The sequence below is a fragment of the Trachemys scripta genome, chromosome 3 (genome assembly GCF_013100865.1).
Source record: "Trachemys scripta elegans isolate TJP31775 chromosome 3, CAS_Tse_1.0, whole genome shotgun sequence".
In the NCBI taxonomy this organism is placed as follows: domain Eukaryota; kingdom Metazoa; phylum Chordata; order Testudines; family Emydidae; genus Trachemys; species Trachemys scripta.
Window position 1 is genome coordinate 63,359,559 of NC_048300.1, and position 18,376 is coordinate 63,377,934.

The window sequence follows — 18,376 nt, forward strand, 5'->3', positions numbered from 1 at the left end:
GAGCACAGAGAAGGGAAAACTGGTCTGCGCATCTCTTATAGGAGCAGCAGACTCGGGGATCTCTTCCCCTGGGCTTCCCAAATATGAAAGCAGCGAATAGGGAATACGAAGGCCCCCATCTGAAAGCTTACCGCCAGCCCTGGTAGCTGAATCCCCACAGAGCAACAGCAGTACGGGGTCTCCTCCCCATGCCAGCCAGCCACCAACTGGTCACAGCAGGGCAGTGGGCCACTGGCCCAAGGGGCAGGGGAGTCCCAACCCATCCAATATCTCCAACCCCACTTCCTGGCCCATCTGGAAGGCGGTTGTGGTGCCACCATCATTCCCCTCCCCACAAAGCCCAGGGGAGGCAGTAAGGAATCTGCACTTCTGGCCCAGCAATGGCTGCCCCACCCAGCCTGCACACTACAGGAACTGAAAGGAAGGGGTGTTTTGTGGGGCAGTGAAGCAGTCTGCACCACATGCTTTGAGCTGTATGGGATGTCACTCTCATGGGCCCCAGGCACAGAACCGCTTCTGCCCAGAGCCAACTACACGCACACCACTCCTTTTAGTCTTGCACAGACTCCCTCTTGGTTTCATATCAAGTATTTGCTGTGGTGAGTCCTGGTGGGAGACGTGAGGTATCAGGTGAGTGTGGCTGGTGTGCATGGGAAGGGAGAGTAGCAGGTACCTATGTGCAGTCCATAGGAATAGGGAAGTATCCCCTTTAAAAAGTTGGTGAGCTTTTTAGTGACACTCACCATGGTGTAGAAGCCTCCGGCAGACCAGATGTATACCTATAGCGAGGCCTTGCCTGTGTGCATGTAATTAGTAAACACATCTATTGGGACCAAGCTATTCCCAGGTGATTTCTTTATGTTCTGGGAGATCATCTGTCTAGCTGCTGTGGCACCTAATGCTGCTAAGCCCAGCATTAGCTGCTATTGTGTACTCAGTGAGCCCAGTCAGCACGGCTGCAGAGAGCATATATATCACTAATGTACTGGGTACATGTATGAGTTATGATCTCTAGTGGCTAGCTCACAAAAGGATAGGGAGTTGCTGCCAGGGCCAGCTCTGGCTTTTTGGCTGCCCCAAGTGGCCAAAAAAAAAAAAGGGCGGGGGGGGGGGGCGGCCAAAACGGCAAAGCAAAAAAAAAAAAAAAAACCCCATGGGGGGGCCCGGGGGAGAGGGGGGGCGGGGGGGGGCGGAGCTGAAAAAAAAAAAAAAAGGCAGCCATGCCACCCTAGGATTGGGCAGAATGCCGCCTCGAACAATCTGCCGCCCCAAGCACCAACTTGCTCAGCTGGTGCCTGGAGCCGGCCCTGGTTGCTGCTATCAGCTAAGGGAGTTTTCCTTCAGCTCAAATGACAGAGCTTGTGCTTTTGGAGCTGAGAGACTAAGGGCCAGATTTTTAAAGGTAGTTAGGTGACTTAATGGGAGTTGATATCTAAATATCTCTGACAACTGGCCCTGAGGCATTTATCCCAGCTCTGCATGGGTGTCTAGTTTATCTAGTAACGCTTAGCTTTTAGCCGTACATAGTTTAATTGCAGCAATGGAGTCAAATGTGTCATAGCCACCGACTTGGAAACCATGGGGGTTTCCATGCTATTCAGGTCTCGGAGGTCCACAACGTTCACATTGATGTTTCCTATAGATCCTCAGGCACTATGTGAGAGATGTTTCACCCTTTGTTCCCTCTGTCCCGACATCAACCTCTGTCTCGGGTGCAACGTATCCAATTCTGCAAGTTTACACTGCTTGGACCTGACTTTCCCTTCCATGGATCTTTGTAAGATTTGCAGTAATTCAGCTAGGTATGTTAAACATAAAATAAAAAGGTTTCTGTGCTTTTAACACCTTGGGTCTTGCTGATCTTGATGGTACCTCTAGGTTTAGGAAACCCCTATTTGCATTTTAAAAACTAAAGTGCAGCAACAATATTTGGATGTACAGTTTTTAAAATATTGTCTTAAATATGCAAGCTGTACTGCATACAACCTTTAGGTTCTTTTTATTGCAAAAGGTTTAGCAACTTCTTTACAAAAAGCTCTTTAAGTAGCTCCGACGTGTTACAAAAGGAACTCTGCTTCCTTCACAAACAAATATACAAGAAAAAAACTGTTTTTATGAAAAGTTTTACACATAACTTACTATCCCATGTTTTAACAAAATGTTCTTTGCAGGAGCTTTTCAGCAGATGACCCGTACTTTGGTTGCTGTCCAAGGTAAATGTTTTTTAACGTATAACAGGATATATTTTGCACTTGTTCTATAAACTGGATTCCCATTGATATCAGTGGTAATTCCACAATTGTAGAATAAGCCAAAAAAAAATAAATCTCTTTTTGGGGATCTGACAATTTAAGGACCACTTCAAAGACTTAGGCAATGAAATTCTCATGACATTCAGTCACCACACAAAACAGTTGTTCAATAAATTGATGGTTTTGTTTTTTTTAAGTGGTTTACCTTGTTGCCTTTTGAAAAATAATCTTACGTGCTTGATATGGAGGATGGTCACTGAACTTTTTGTTACACATAAGTGAAGAGCATTTGAAAACCACCATGGTAAATGCTTATCAAGTCTGCTATTTTTAAGATTAAAATGTTCAAAGAAATGAAAGATGTAGGGATCAGCAACCTTTGGCACGCGGTTTGTTTACCTGCCGCGTCCGCAGGTTCGGCCAATCGCGGCTCCCACTGGCTGCAGTTCACTGTTCCAGGCCAATGAGGGCTGCAGAAAGCAGCGCGGGTCGAGGGATGTGCTGGCTGCCTCTTCCTGCAGCCCCCATTGGCCTGGAGCAGTGAACCGCAGCCAGTGGGAGCCACAATCGGCCGAACCTGCAGACGCGGCAGGTAAACAAACCGGCCCAGCCTACCAGGGTAAGCACCCTGGCGGGCCGCGGGCCAAAGGTTGCCGATCCCTGCTTAATGCATGCAAATTGCCCTTATTGCGCCTAACTTCATATTATTCCTATGTTAGACCCCCTGGGTAAAACTGGACTACTCAGGGTTTCTGAAGGGTTTCAGAATTTGGGCCAGTGAGAGTTCAGAGTGCCTTGCAAGTGTGTGTGTTTTGCTGATGGAAGGCTGCAAAAATCTCATCAATGAAATAACTTGATAATCTCCTTGTTTTACTAATGCTATCTCAGCCTATCTGTATTGTGAAGTAATGCATGCCTATAGGCAATCACTGCAGAGTGGCACAGATCCCTTCACCTCTGTCTCTGATGAAATGATTTCTTTTGGCTAATTAGGGTTGGAAGGATTGTATTTCTAATGATGTTTTTGAGTAGTAATTAATTTTAATGACATGTTTGCATTCAGATCCTGTTATTTATTCAATGTAGTAGCTATGAGAATTGAGCCACAAAAAATCATTTAATATTTCATCATTAATTTCTTACCCTTCCCTTTTGAACTATCCCCAAGCATTGTGGACTAGAAATTCCAATAGCCAGTGAAGTTCATGAACAGTCTCATTTCTCTCAAGTAACATTTAACTCTTCTCCCCTTTCCCTCCAGGAGCTGTGATAAATGATGAACGTATATTATCAAGTTTTAGTGGGTGAAAAAAATAGATGCCAGCTGACACCAACTAAAGCCCAAGTCTTTCAAGACTTCAATAATATATCACATCTGGCATCGTTTGCTGATGATTAGTTCCTCATTTAAGAAGGCAGAGTCATAACAGTATAATTGGCTTGGTCAAGCACAGTGCAATGCGTACTCTGTGAACTAACAGAGACAAAACCAACCCCAAATACTCCATCTAGAGAGTGTCTCTCTACCATTGGGAAGTCATGCTTTTGCCAATGTATAATACACAATAATACAGTCAGACTGTGTTTCTCTTAAATCCTTAACAAAACAACTCTAGAGCAGTCTTTTCTCTTCATGCTATTGGTCTCCATCCAGGCTTCAGGGTGAAACCTAAAAGAAGAATGGTTTGATGACAGCATAGTGGTTCTCAAACTTTTTTCATATTGTGTACCACTTAAGACGGAGGCCCTTCCAATGGTATCAGCCTCCTGAGCCCAGACCCCCCCCATTGCGGTAACTATCATGCTTGGACACTGACAATAGGACAATGTTAAGAGGGCAAGATTCTAAATAAACTCCCTCTAATGCAATGGGTGGGGATTCTGGATTCCAGTTTTTCAATTTTGTATGTGTGTCAGCTGCTTCCTCTCCATGGGTGCAGAACTCTGTTAGGATCAGTAAATGCCTGCAGACCCCACTGCTCTAATCTATCCAGTTGCAGTTTGGCTCTTTCTCCTGTTTGTATCTATCAGCTTGAAATGATACCAAATGAAAACCTGTCAGAGACACAAAACAGCTGTCCAAATTTTAAAAAAAAGTGTTCTGGGTGTTGTTGGAAAGCATCTCTGGAAACCCTGAGAGTCCTGGTCTGGACAACAACTAGCAGGAAGCATCACTGCTAGAAGACAGAGATGCTTCGCCACTCTAATAGATGCAGCTTGGCCTCTACCCGGCAGTGTTCCACAGACCACAGTTTGAGAAGCACTGTGACAGAGAATGTCTTTAAAGAGAGCTTCTGCAATACACAAAGGCCGAATGAAAATGTCCCTGGGATCTACATTGAAAAACCTTTTCAAACCTCTCTTCTGGAAACAAATTTTCAATCTACAAAGCTGAGTCACTTGATTTATCTTTTCAAGGGTTGTAACTGTCTTTGTCTATCCAACCAAGTCAGAGTTTTGAAGCCAGCAAAAAAGTTAAAATGAGAATGCCTGTCTACACAGAGCTTTATCATGCATAAGGAATAGAGCTGAAATCAGCTTTGTTAACTGAAAAATGCCAGAGAATAACTCTTCTAGTATTTCTTGGACTCATAGCTGGCATTACTTGTATAGCATTTTGTTTATCTTCTGCATGACACCCAGTGACTCAGCGTTAGTATAATGCTTTGCCTACTTTCATCAGTTCCGGGGCTGTGAATTAAACTCTGTGCAAATGTTCTGGATGATCCGAGGAACGAATCTGTAGAGATGGTCAAATTCATCCACGAAGAAGGAATGCTCTTTATCCGGGTCTGTTGCAATGGATTCCAGTTCATCCTGGGCTGCCCATGCAATTCCAACAGAATAAGCTATGACCCCTGAAAAGACAACCAGCGTTTAAAATGCCCAGGTGTGTTTTCAAAACAGGCACTGCATTGAAATTAATTAAAAAAAAAAAAATCTGATCCCACAATAAATGCAATGTTCAGGGCATAAAATGAAGGGACCAGACTCTGGGCTGTGGCTTCTGAGAGACATTATAGAAGGTGCAGCCAATGGGCTGCTCTTACGTAGAGCAGGCTCTGAAACTCTGTGTGTTACAGCTAATTCCCCTCCCACTTCAATACAATGCTTACACTGGGGTCTCTGAAAGGAGCCGCATAGAGCCACATACATCAGACCTATGTTGCTTCTGTGCCAGGAAAATTCTCCATGTCCCATTGCAGCTTATTTTACAGCCTCTATGTGAGTGTCCAACAAGAATTGAACCATATGTACAGACTGGGGTGTGGGGGGGCAGTGTCAGCCCTGAAGAATAAGTCTTGCCAATGGCAGAAAGGCGTCAAACAGTAGTAGGCTGTTGCCTGAAAGCCTGGCACAGAATGTGTTTGAACATCCTACACTGAAAGCCAAAGTGAGCTTCATATACACATTTCTTGTGTCTGTAGGCCTATAGAAACCCATTGAGCACTGCAGCGTGTGAGAGACATCCCGTCTGACAAATCTGACTACACTATTTTCTTATGGACTTCCCATCTGTTTACTCACCCGTCTTCATCTTGATTAGCTCTAACATGGCCATAGCTTAGTGTGGTGAGCTGCCCAAAAGTCCCATCTACTGCCATACTGCGATGACCACACTAACTGCCTTACCTCTATAAATGTTAAGCTACTGTATATAGGCGGAGTGGGCCCCCGTAGTAGAAGATAGCACTAGTTTACCATTTTGATGAGCTGTCATGGCTGGCACTCGGACATCATCATAAGACCTGCCATCTGTGATGAGAATCATTATCTTCCTCTTGTTGGGTTTGGATTTGCTGAAGAGCTGTTCAGAGGCATAGTTGATGGCTGCTCCAGTGCTGGTCCCTCCACTCCAGTAGTTAATTCGCTTAATAGCATTCAGGACATCTTGCTTAGTGCTGTGTTTGTCAAATCCAAACTCCAGCCTCTGCTCATAGGTGTACTGCACAGCTCCAATACGGGTGTCGGTGTCTGAAATCTCAAATTCTTTGCTTATGTTGGCTACAAATTGGAGGATAGTGCGGAAATTGCCAGTGCCAACGCTGCTGGAACCATCAATTACAATGCCAATGTCAGCTGAATTTAGACACGTCTTGCTGCAAGCCAGCCGATCAGTGTCGCAGACCCGCTTCACCAAGGTCTGGACTACCTTGCGTAGGTTGAACCAGCTTGGCACGTTAATGGAATAGAAGCCATTTGTTCTGCATACAGCCTGCAGAGAGATGCAAATACAAAAGTAAAAAGGCACTTACTGGGCATAATGTGGATTGAGTTTAATTACACAATCAAATTCTGCTGCCTTCCTGAGAAAAATCTAAAAGTTATGTAAAGTGTGTTCAACTAAAGAACTGGACATCCTGCCCCGGCATTTATAAAATATGTGATGGAGCGGTCAGTGTTAATTGTCAGAAAAATTCAATATGAAATTCCACCACCCTCTGAATTTGGTTTTGTACACCGGTTATGTCAGAGTTAGGCCAAGTGTCAAAACTACAAATTCATTTTCAAATATCTTTGTTCATTTAGTTCAGAGTTATACTCTGTACAAAGTGGCCTTCTTTGGGAGTTTCTTGTTTGACTGGCAGTGGCTCCAGATCACATCCCCTCCAGTTAAAAGTAAAAAGATGAGGTTTTGTCCACCTGTCAGTCCTGCACATTCGACATGGTACCTGAGAGTCAAGCTGGGTTCTTTCTGGCTCATGCCATCCCAACCAGAAACCAGGATCATGAAACAGAAATGTGGCAAAAAAAAAAAAATGTTGGTGATGCATAAACTAAAGGAGAATCCGACATGGTTGTGTTGGCTCCCCAGTGCAGTGGAAGCAAAATTTCTTAAATTTTTACAGCTTGGTCAGTAAATTAAGCAGTTATGACTCTGAATGCACATAGGGAGCAGGTGGAGGGAAGCTCTTCCAGACCTAATGAGGAGTTTGGAACTTGTGGTGAGGGAATGGATTTCTGGCTGGGTGGGTGGGCGCAGGGAGAGAGGAGGAAGAGGAGGATGAAATGTGGAGTATGTTGTAGGTAGGAGAGGTAGATTCAGAATTGTTTTAAAATGTAAAATCTTTAAGATGTTAATGTTCCAACTAACTTGTTGAGAGCGTTTGCGAGCCAGATTGTGTCTGCTCTTCATCGTTCACCTGAAAGGAGGGTTCAACTGTTTCTGTAGTAGTGTCCTCCCAGCTACATTTGGTGTCAGCAAATCAATCTCACGACAGCTTTAAGTTAGTTCTGTACACATCGGTTTAAGCTTCACTTCATAGCCTCACCGTGTTTATTTTCTTCTATCTTGCTGCTCTTTTTATGTTCTGATGCTGCCATTTACAGCCACAAGATAAACTCAAAGAATCATAGGACTGGTAGGGACCTCGAAAGGTCATCTAGTCCTGCCCCCTGCACTCATGGCAGGACAAAGTATTATCTAGACCATTCTTGACAGGTGTTTATCTAACCTGCTCTTAAAAATCTCCAAGGACGGAGATTCCACAAGCTCCCTAGGTAATTTATTCCAGTGCTTAATCACCCTGACAGTTGGAAAGTTTTTCCTAATGTCCAACCTAAACCGCTCTTACTGCAATTTAAGCCCATTGCTTCTTGTCCTATCCTCAGAGGTTAAGGAGAACAGTTTTTCTCCCTCCTCCTTATAACAACCTTTTATGTACTTGTAAACTGTTATTAGGTCCCCCCTCAGTTTTCTCTTCTCCAACCTAAACAAAACCTCTTTTTTCACCGGTCATGTTTTCTAGATCTTTAATCATTTTTGTTGTTCTTCTCTGGACTTTCTCCAATTTGTCCACATCTTTCCTGAAATGTGGTGCCAGAACTGGACACAGTACTCCAGTTGAGGCCTAATCAGTGCAGAGTAGAGTGGAAGAATTACTTCTTGTGTCTTGCTTACAACACTCCTGCTAATACATCCCAGAATGATGTTTGTTTTGCCAGCTTTGCCTTCCTGCTTGGGCCTCCTGCTCTCTATCTTCCGTGCTGGCTCTGGCAGGGTCACAGAGCCTCATTGTTGTTTTGCCCTTTTAAAAAATAAATGAAAACAAGACTATAAGCCAATCAAATGGAGCCTGGAGACAGCCCAGTTAATGCCATTAAGGGCTTTGAAGCTCATAGGAAATGTATTTCATGGCAGAGTGACAGTGGAAAGTGCACAAAATCATCTTGTGGCGTGGCTCAGAGAACAAGTTGTTTTCTGAAAATACTTTCTAACTTCCACCCTGCATCCTGAACCCTGGCTGATCTGGCATATCACACCTCATGTCACAACTTCATGCCAATTGGCCCTGCAGTACTTGACATGAGTATTGGCTGCCTATCTGAAATGGTTTAAGACTAGATCATCCATAGTATAGATTGCAGGGATTCACTCTTATTCCAAGAGTAACCAGAAGTTTCATCTATTTATAACAAAGCAATGGAGAAGACATTCCTCAAACAAGTTTACTGAGCAGACATTACTTACCCTGATTAGCTGAATAATTAGTATGTGCCCCTGTGTTATGATTTCTCATTTAGACGTTTGTGGCTTTTACTTTGTTCTGTTGAAAAAAATCTCACAAAAGCAGGTTGAGCTCCAGGTGTGTTCGGTATATGTAGTATTTTTAGGTTGCACCAAGTATCTTAAAATGTATCAGTCTCTGTGGTATCCAGGTGCAATGACTTTTATAAGAACCAAATAGCATCACAGGAATGGGGTGATGTTTCTCCATGGATGTGTGGGCTTTCCTGCCAGAGCTAGGTAGATACAGTCCTGAAGACTTAATATTCCAGCTGTTGGCAGGAAGGGAATAGACTTTAAACAAAACGATTATTTCTGTCTCTCTCAGGAATCTATATGGCTCTTATTACTGTACTATGTGTGAGCACCCCACAATCTCATTTATCTATCCTCACAATGCACCTGTGAGGTAGACAAGTAGTAGTATGCCCATGTTACCAATGGGGACTAAGGCACAGAATTATTTCTTGCATGCAGCCTGAATATAAGTACCTAACTCTGAGAGGACACACCCCTCTCAGTGATATCTCCCATTGGCTAGTTTAGGCAGTTCCCTGCATAGCTTGCTGGCTGTTGTGGATCCCATTCTGAGGTCTCTCTCCCCATTCATTGTATAAGGAGAGTCGGCACCTAAATCAGGAATTGCGGATCCCATTAGTAGTCCGGTGATTTTTCTAGGTGCCTAAAAGCTAGGCATTGTGATGCAGGGCATTGTAATGTTTAAGTCCATTTGTGGATCCAGGCCAGAGCGACTAAGGGTATGTCTACACTGGCAAGACTGGAAAAAGGCTAATGTAGTGCCCATCTTTAAAAAAGGGAAGGAGGAGGATCCGGGGAACTACAGGCCAGTCAGCCTCACCTCAGTCCCTGGAAAAATCATGGAGCAGGTCCTCAAGGAATCAATTCTGAAGCACTTAAAGGAGAGGAAAGTGGTCAGGAACAGTCAGCATGGATTCACCAAGGGCAAGTCATGCCTGACTAACCTAATTGCCTTCTATGAGGAGATAACTGGGTCTGTGGATGAGGGGAAAGCAGTGGATGTGTTATTCCTCGACTTTAGCAAAGCTTTTGATACTATCTCCCACACTATTCTTGCCGGCAAGTTAAAGAAGTATGGGCTGGATGAATGGACTATAAGGTGGACAGAAAGCTGGCTAGATTGTCGGGCTCAACGGGTAGTGATCAATGGCTCCATGTCTAGTTGGCAGCCGGTATCAAGTGGAGTGCCCTAAGGGTTGGTCCTGGGACCGGTTTTGTTCAATATCTTCAGTAATGATCTGGAGGGTGGCGTGGATTGCACCCTCAGCAAGTTTGCAGATGACACTAAACTGGGAGGAGTGGAAGATACGCTGAAGGGTAGGGATAGGATACAGAGGGACCTAGACCAATTAGAGGACTGGGCCAAAAGAAACCTGATGAGGTTCAACAAGGACAAATGCAGAGACCTGCACTTAGGACGGAAGAATCCCATGCACTGCTACAGACTAGGGACCGAATGGCTAGGTAGCAGTTCTGCAGAAAAGGACCTAGGGGTCACAGTGGACAAGAAGCTGGATATGAGTCAACAGTGTGCCCTTGTTGCCAAGAAGGCTAACGGCATTTGCGGTTGTATAAGTAGGGGCATTGCCAGCAGATTGAGGGATGTGATCATTCCCCTCTATTTGACATTGGTGAGGCCTCATCTGGAGTACTGTCCAGTTTTGGGCTCCACACTACAAGAAGGATGTGGAAAAATTGGAAAGAGTCCAGCGGAGGGCAACAAAAATGATTAGGGGGGCTGGAGCACATGACTTATGAGGAGAGGCTGAGGGAGCTGGGATTGTTTAGTCTGCAGAAGAGAAGAATGAGGGGAGATTTGATAGCTACTTTCAACTACCTGAAAGGGGGTTCCAAGGAGGATGGATCTAGACTGTTCTCAGTGGTACTAGATGACAGAACAAGGAGTAATGGTCTCAAGTTGCAGTGGGGGAGGTTTAGGTTGGATATTAGGAAAAACTTTTTCACTAGGAGGGTGGTGAAGCACTGGAATGGGTTACCTAGGGAGGTGGTGGAATCTCCTTCCTTAGAGGTTTTTAAGGTCAGGCTTGACAAAGCCCTGGCTGGGATGATTTAGTTGGGAATTGGTCCTGCTTTGAGCAGGGGGTTGGACTAGATGACCTCCTGAGGTCCCTTCCAACCCTGATATTCTATGATTCTATGGCAGAGTTACAGTGCTGCTCAGAGAGCGCTGGAGGGAAACGCGTTCACACTGTCAGCTGCCTGTTCAATAGCATGTTCACACTTGTGGCACTTGCAGTGGTATTCGGAGTGGTGCACTCTGAGTAGCTATCCCACAGAGCACCTCTTTCTCTTCTGCAGCTAAGAGTTGTGGAAGGTAGAGGGGGTCACAGGGCAACCTGGGTCCTGTCCCAATGCCCCGTGATGCATTGCTTCGCATCCCAGCAATCCCTGTGCTTCCGTCTGCATTTGGCGCCATCTTTCAACGGCTTGTGTACTGCACGCTCTGCCTCTTCGGTCTGCAGGAATGGATCCCGCACTGTTGACCAATATGCTGCTTGCTCTGACTAACACGTCGTGAGTGACAGTGGAGTTATTCCTTAAACTACAAAGGCAAGAAAAGTGCAACACTGATCCTGCCATGCGTATTAGCTATAACATGAGATTGCTTGTGGCATTCATGGAGGCGCTGACCACAATGGAATGCCACTTTTTGGCTTGGGAAACAAGCACTGAGTGGTGAGATCACATCGTCATGCACTTTCCTTTTGGATGAGGAAAGTTACATTCATGGGACTGTGTGATGAGCTCATCCCAACCCTGCAGCGCAAGGACACAAGAATAAGAGCTGCCCTGCCATTGGAGAAGCATGTGGCGGTTGCACTGTGGAAGCTGGCTAGTCCAGACTGCTACCGATTAGTCGCTAACCCGTTCAGAGTGGAAAAGTTGACCGTTAGACTCATGTTGACAGAAGTGTGCAGGGCCATTAATCGCATCCTGCTCTGAAAGACACTAACTCTGGGCAACGTATGTGACATTGTGGATGACTTTGCACAAATAGGATTCCCTAACTGTGGAGGGGTGATAGATTACACCCATATTCCAATTCTTGCACCAGATCACTTAGCCACCGAGTGCACTAATCAGAAGGGGTATTTCTCTTTGGTTCTCCAGGTGCTTGTGGATCACCGTGGGCATTTCACGGACATGAACGGGGGCTGGTCCGGAAAGGTGCATGACCCACACATCTTTCTGAACACTGGCCTGTTGAGGAAGCTGCAAGCAGTGACTTCCTTCCCAGACCAGAAGATCATGGTAGAGGAAGTCGAAATGCCCATTTTGATCATGGGAGACCTCGCTGTGGCTTATGAAGCCATAAACGGGGAACCTTGATAGCAGCAAGGAGTGGTTCAACAATAGGCTGAGCAAGTGCAGAATGACTATTGAGTGTGCTTTTGGCCATTTAAAGACCCGCTGGCACTGCCTATATGGGAGGCTCGACCTGGCCAATGACAATATTCCTATGCTTATAGCCCTGTGCTGTACGCTCCATATTTGTGAAGGGAAGGGAGAAAGCTTCACTCAGGGCTGGACTGCTGAGGCTCAGTGCCTGGAGGCTGAATTTGAACAGCCAGAGACCAGGGCTATTAGAGGGGCACAGTGAGGGCCATAAGGATCAGGGATGCCTTGAGGCAGCAATTTGAAGGTGAGAGACACTAATATTTGTTGCTATGCTCAACAGCGTAGTGCTTGTAATGTTAGGAGATTATTGGGATTGGTGGAGACGATGCACTATGAAAGTTTAAGAAAATTGCCCGTTGCTCTGTAGGGCTCTGTTTGCTTTCAATTAATGGAATAAAGATTGCTTTCAAACCAACACAATTATTTTATTAAAAAACAACCATGCGAGGAGACAAACAAAAAAACACATCAGCACGCAGGGGATGGGGGAAGGGAGGAGGAGGTTGGGTCCTGGAACAGTTAAAGATTTGTGTATGTCCAGGTATCGTATCCAGCCTTCTCCTTTGGAGAAGTGCAGCGGGTACTGGGAGTCTGCAGAGCTGGACTATGATGGGGCAGGAGTGGAATGCAGCAGGTACAGACTGGAGCCAGGAGTTGATAAGTGTGTTGGTGGTGTCTGGGGGGCACATGGGAAAGAGAAAGGGAGGGCGGGTGTGGATCTGCTCAGTTTGCAATGCTATTAGCGCCTGGAGCATGTCCACTTGGCGCTCCATAACGTTAAGAGCCACTCCGTGGCTTTGTTCTGGTGCGCCACATTCTCCTTTCAGTCCCTCTTCTCGCTGTCCCGCCATTCCTTGAATTCTTGTTTTTCGGCCACGGAGTGCATCATGACATCACGCAGAAAGTCCTCTTTCGGGGCTGCTTTCTAATTCTGCACAGCCATTCATCCAGCAATAACGAAGAGAGAGACTGGGTTCCCAAGGTCATTCATGAAGCCAAAATGCAACATTTTAAGGAAACAGTATTGTTTGCAACACAGAGACCACTGATTTAAACCACTGCCACTATTCACATACCCATCACTAACTAGCTGATCCCAGGCAAGCCCACATGAGCCCCAAAATGGTGAGTAACTGCAGGGGCAGGGGAAATAAGTGTTCCAGGACCATACTGTCCACTGGGCACGTGCCTCTTGCGAAGAGCCAGCACTGTAGTGGGGGCCTTATAATCATTACTGTCCCCACATTTTCCAGAGGTTGTATTCATTATGGAAGACATCTCGCTGCTGAGGGTGAGCAGGGAATCAAGGGAGAGTCTTCTCCAAGACTGTGGCTTCTGCCCTTGTGCAGCAAGGGTCTCCCCTCCCCCCAATGATGGCAGAGTGGCCCGGGAAAGTTACCCTTAATGGGGCAAGAAACAAAGCAGCTCTGCCAAAGAACCTGTGGCAGTGGATTGCCCAGTATCTCCATGAGAGTTTCCTGGAGATCTCTGAGGCAGATTCCTGTGAAGTGAGGGAGTCAGTCAACAGTCTGTTCCACCGCTCAGCCTAGGCATGTGGTGGTACGTGCATCATACAGACACAAGCCTGCTTTCTGCAACCGTTCTGCCCCCAACAACTCACTTCAGCAATTCCCAAAAATCAAAGCCACTTACCCGGGTCCTCCTCTCGTGTTTGCGCTTCACTAAAATCTGACAGCTGTGACTAGCTAGCTTTCTCCAGGGCAGAGAAGACCTCCTGGCTTCATGCATCTCTGATATTCGAGTCATCTTCTGCCTCTGTGTTCGTCTCCCCCTCCACATCCTCCTCCAAGATTTCCTCCTCATGGCTCGGTCCACTCGCGACTGGCATGCGAGCCACCGAAGTATCCACAGTGGTCTTCGCAGTGGAGGTGGGGTCGCCACCAAGTATCATCCAGCTCTTTGTAGAACTGTCAGCTCGTAGGCACAGCACCGGAATGGCGGTTTGCCTTCCGTGCAGTGTGGTAGGCATTCCGCAGCTCCTGCACTGTAGTGTGTCCCAGTCATAGCCCCTTTCTGTCATGCCACATGAAATCTGTCCATAGGTATCATAATGGCTGGAGCGCAGCTGGAACTGGACAGCCTCCTCTCCCCAAATGCTGATAAGGTCCAGCAGCTCAGCATTGTTCCAAAAGGGGGATTTGCCTGGTGCATGGAGCAGGCATGGCCACCTGGAAAGATGCGCTGAGACCACTGCACGCATCACTAAGCAAACAGGAAGGGGACTTTAAAAATTCCAAAGGAATTTACAGGGTAGGGATGACGGTTGGTCACCTGAGAGCAGGGCAGTAGAGTTCAAAGTGATGACTAGAGAGGTAAGAACAGGCATTGTGGGACACCTCCCGGAGGCCAGTTGCAGCACTGTAATTGACCAGGGTGTTTACACTTGCACTGCAGCACTGTACCCCCGGTGCAGAAAGCTATATGCCTGGGGTGGTTTTTTTTACAGCACTGCAATTGCTCAGTTTCTGCGCACCAAGTGGCGTGGCAGCATCTACGCCTCGAGAGTTACAACATAGAAAGCTGCTTTATTGCGCAGAAACTTTCCAGTGTAGGCCTTAGTGACTTTTCCCAAGGTTGCACAGGAAGTCTGTGGAGGAACAGGGAAATGAACTGAGCTCTTCCAAGCCCCAGGCCTAGCATCCTAGGCACTAAAATTTGAGTTATAGTGATTACTTCCTATGGGAAGGGTGCTGAAGGTAGCAGTTAAGAAAAATGTCTTCATAACATCTACAAAAGGGTTGAAGAACGGCTGTTATGCAAGTCCATTGGCTGCTATACTCAATAACATTTTCATAATCCCCAAGTGCTTAGTCTTCCGCAAGGACTCATTAAGAACTGTTGATGAAACCTACATTTTAAAATAAAGCCATTTTTAGTTAGAACTTGAAAAAAGAAGTCTGGAAATTTAAAAAATATTCTCTTTTCCCTTTCCATAACTCCAGAATGCTCTGACAGATTTACACCATGCATAGCAAACATAGAACACCTCCAAAATTGGCTGCTAACTTGCATGCCACACCATGGGTCAGTCCAAAGCAGTTTGAAACTGGTAAGATGTTCACACCTTGTCTTAACCTCCCCCAGTTAGAGATTTATAATGGAAACATTGGAAATATTAACTAGTAGAAGGGTCAAAAGTGTTGCTTTCTGATGAATGGTCTAGGAGCAGGGCTTGGACAGATTTATTTATGCTAGAAGTCTTTTTATTAAGCTACTGAGCTGTTTCTAGCCTGGATCAAAAATTGTAGGTCACCTAATTTATTAATATCATTTAAAATAATTTTGTCTATTCAGCGACACCTCTCAAAATCACATTTTTAAGTTGTCTGTTTTTACTAACTTTGGGCTTTTGTGCCGTCTCTTGGATGTGGAAACAGGAGTTGTTTATGACCTTAGTACTAGCATGGGGTTCAAGGGCTTCTCAGACTTCGTTGAATGGGAGAATCACAGTGTAGGTACAAATAAAAACTTTCGAGTCAGTTACACTAATGAAAACTCAGAGTAACTCCCCATTAGCTTCAGTGGAATTACTCCGGATTTACATCTGCATTTTGTAACTGGAAACAGTCATAGTGAAGAAATTATTTCATTAAAAGAGGCAACAGCCATGCTTTAATATATACAACACTAGTTTCTACTGTAGCTGTTCAAGATAATAAAAAGCATATGAGAATTGAAGTGGGGAAGGATAGTATTAGGAATGCTGTGATTTCAAGGAAAGGTATTTTTTGCAGTCTATTTATTTTTGTGGTCTAGTATTTTTGTAGTACAGGGATATAGACAAGAGCTTTATACAGCCTTAATCCGAGCCTTAAAAATGGTATTCATTTCTAGCTCAGATCATTCATGGAATATAGAAAAATAGGGATTAGAAATGGAAAAGACCTACAGTGTTTGGTTATCTGTCCACATTTGCCTGCTAGTGCAGAATTGTGGCTCACAGCCTGTTTTCTAACATTTTGTCCAGTCTAGCTTTTCAAGTCCCAAATGCTGTGGTTTTCACCACTTCCCTTGGGAGACTATTTCATAGTTTAATAGATCACACTGTAAAGAAGTTCCCCCCTCTATTAATTAGCCAATAAAATGTTACTGGTTCTTCATTCCAGCAGTCCTTTTCTAGTATAGGCAGAATGTAATGTAGCCAGCTTCCGGTCTGAGACAAATATAATTATGAGCCCATGACTAGAGCATGGCTGCCCATTGCTATTCAACATTCAAATGTTAGATCTTATGGCAATTCTTACAGGGAAGCCATAACCATAAGAAGGGAAAAAAGGGGGTAGGGGAAGAAGAGAGAGGTAGAAAGAGGGAAGAGAGCAACCTCATACAAGATGGGCTCAAATCAAACATCCTGAAAACTTTAGTAACATTGAGGCCTAGCTCCAGGCTTTGCACTGTGAACCCAGATCTAGTTTCATGTACCCCATTCCCCAGTACCTTGTCCACAAAGTTGGGTTCAATAACATTTTGTTTTTCGTTTTCATCAGCTCCTTCAATGGTGACAAAGAAAATGTTGATTCCAGATTCTCTTGCCAGTCTGGAGGCCTCCTCCACCTTATCGGTGGGCCATCCATCCACCAGCACTATGGCCACATTGGGTGCTCCACCTCGGTTTCCATTGGCATCCAAAAAGAAGTTTTTGTTAACAAATGAAAGTGCCTTCCCTGTAAGAGAAATGAATGGGAGGAAGTTGTATCCTAGTTACAGTAACCAGTCTCTTTAGACACAGCAACACTGAGGTCAAATTCCAGGCATAGAGCACAGGGAAAGGGGTGCATTAGCAAAGACAGAGTGGAGGCAACTTGCCAAACAGGAAGGGGAACCACCTGCAATGGTCCAAGTTTATACCCTACCCTGGTTCTAACAGAGGTGCGAACTTCACCCTTTCTCTGCTCCTCATTAGCACTGATGAGCAAAGAGAGCACCAGGCTCAGATGGGCCAGGGGAGCTGCTGCTGAGGTTGAAGGAGAAGAGCGACACCCCACAACTCTCAACTTTCCTAAAAAACAAACCAAGGCAGGAGCGGCGGGAACTAGAATTAAAAAAAAAAAGAATTAAAAAAATAAAATCTTTTACATAAGGTGGGCTCAAAATCTCACTGACTAATGCATATAAGTTATCATTAAAAAGTCTTTGCTAGCTCCTTTCTCCCCAAATCAGTGCAATGGAGGGGGCAGAGAAGTTCTAATACCCTTGCTAGTCTGATGGTCATATATGCATCAGAGGGTGCCTGAGGCATGCTCCTGGGCATGAGGTCATCAGCTGCCAAGGCTGGTTCCATGGTGTTGCAAGGAGCTTATTTGCCCACTAGAACTAGGATCTCACATCCCATAGTCTTCCTCGGGCTAAGGAACTGCGGATATGCTACTCCCATGCCACATACCAACATTGGAACGCCCTCCTTTCTGTGGAATTTTCTCAATGGCATTTTTCACATCCCTGGAGTTTGTATGAGTTTTGAGGTTAAATTCTGTAGAAGGGTCATCGCTAACATGTAAAAAAGAAAAAAAAAGTAGCTATCAGTTTTTTTCCCCACATGTAGCATGGTTCCATTTATAATCGCTTTAGTAATGCTCCATGGGGAAGGAAGAGGAAGACTCATCACGTAAGGCAGTTCACTACATAATAACAGAGGAGACCCTTAAAAGGAAGTCTCTAGTGTTTTCTATATAAACATGTCGGTATACCTGTAAAACACAAATGATAAAGTAACAGGCATTAGTGAAGACATGCCAATGGAATCTTAAACGTTTCTTTGGCAGTGGACATCTCTGAATTCATTTAGTAGAGCAGTGGTTTTCAACCTGTGGTCCACAGCCCCCTGGCGGGGTGTGGGGGTGGGGAGAAAGGCCGGAAAATTGGTCTAAGATTTCCAAATGGGTCCGCACCTCCATTCAAAATTTTTTAGGGGTCAGCAAATGAAAAAAGATTGAAAACCACTGTAGTAGAGGCTACTAGCTTGCCTGTGGTAATGGTGTAACAGAGTCTTAGTTATATGAATTACAGGGCTTCTCTCGTTTGAAAGCTATTTTTAGATAACTTTACAACATGTATTTAAAAAAAAAAAAGCTTGGTGTGTAATTTTGTTTCACCTTTTAGCACTGTGCTGCTATTGGTATGTAAATTGAACTTCAAA

General features: G+C 45.0%; 1 protein-coding gene across 3 annotated transcripts in view; it reads right to left on the reverse strand.

Moving 5' to 3' along the window:
• Window positions 1-2,872: 2,872 nt before the first annotated feature.
• Window positions 2,873-18,376, reverse strand: part of VIT (vitrin) — an 81,045-nt gene continuing 65,541 nt past the window's right edge. For 2 of the 3 annotated variants that reach the window (XM_034764943.1, XM_034764941.1), the window contains 4 exons: window positions 17,624-17,727; window positions 16,678-16,904; window positions 5,955-6,468; window positions 2,873-5,110 (listed from right to left, as the gene is read on the reverse strand). In XM_034764943.1, the coding sequence (XP_034620834.1) occupies window positions 4,932-5,110; window positions 5,955-6,468; window positions 16,678-16,904; window positions 17,624-17,727 (1,024 nt within the window). In that variant the 3' untranslated portion in view covers window positions 2,873-4,931. The remainder of the gene's footprint in view (window positions 5,111-5,954; window positions 6,469-16,677; window positions 16,905-17,623; window positions 17,728-18,376) is intronic. The other variant, XM_034764942.1, reaches the window with a different exon arrangement.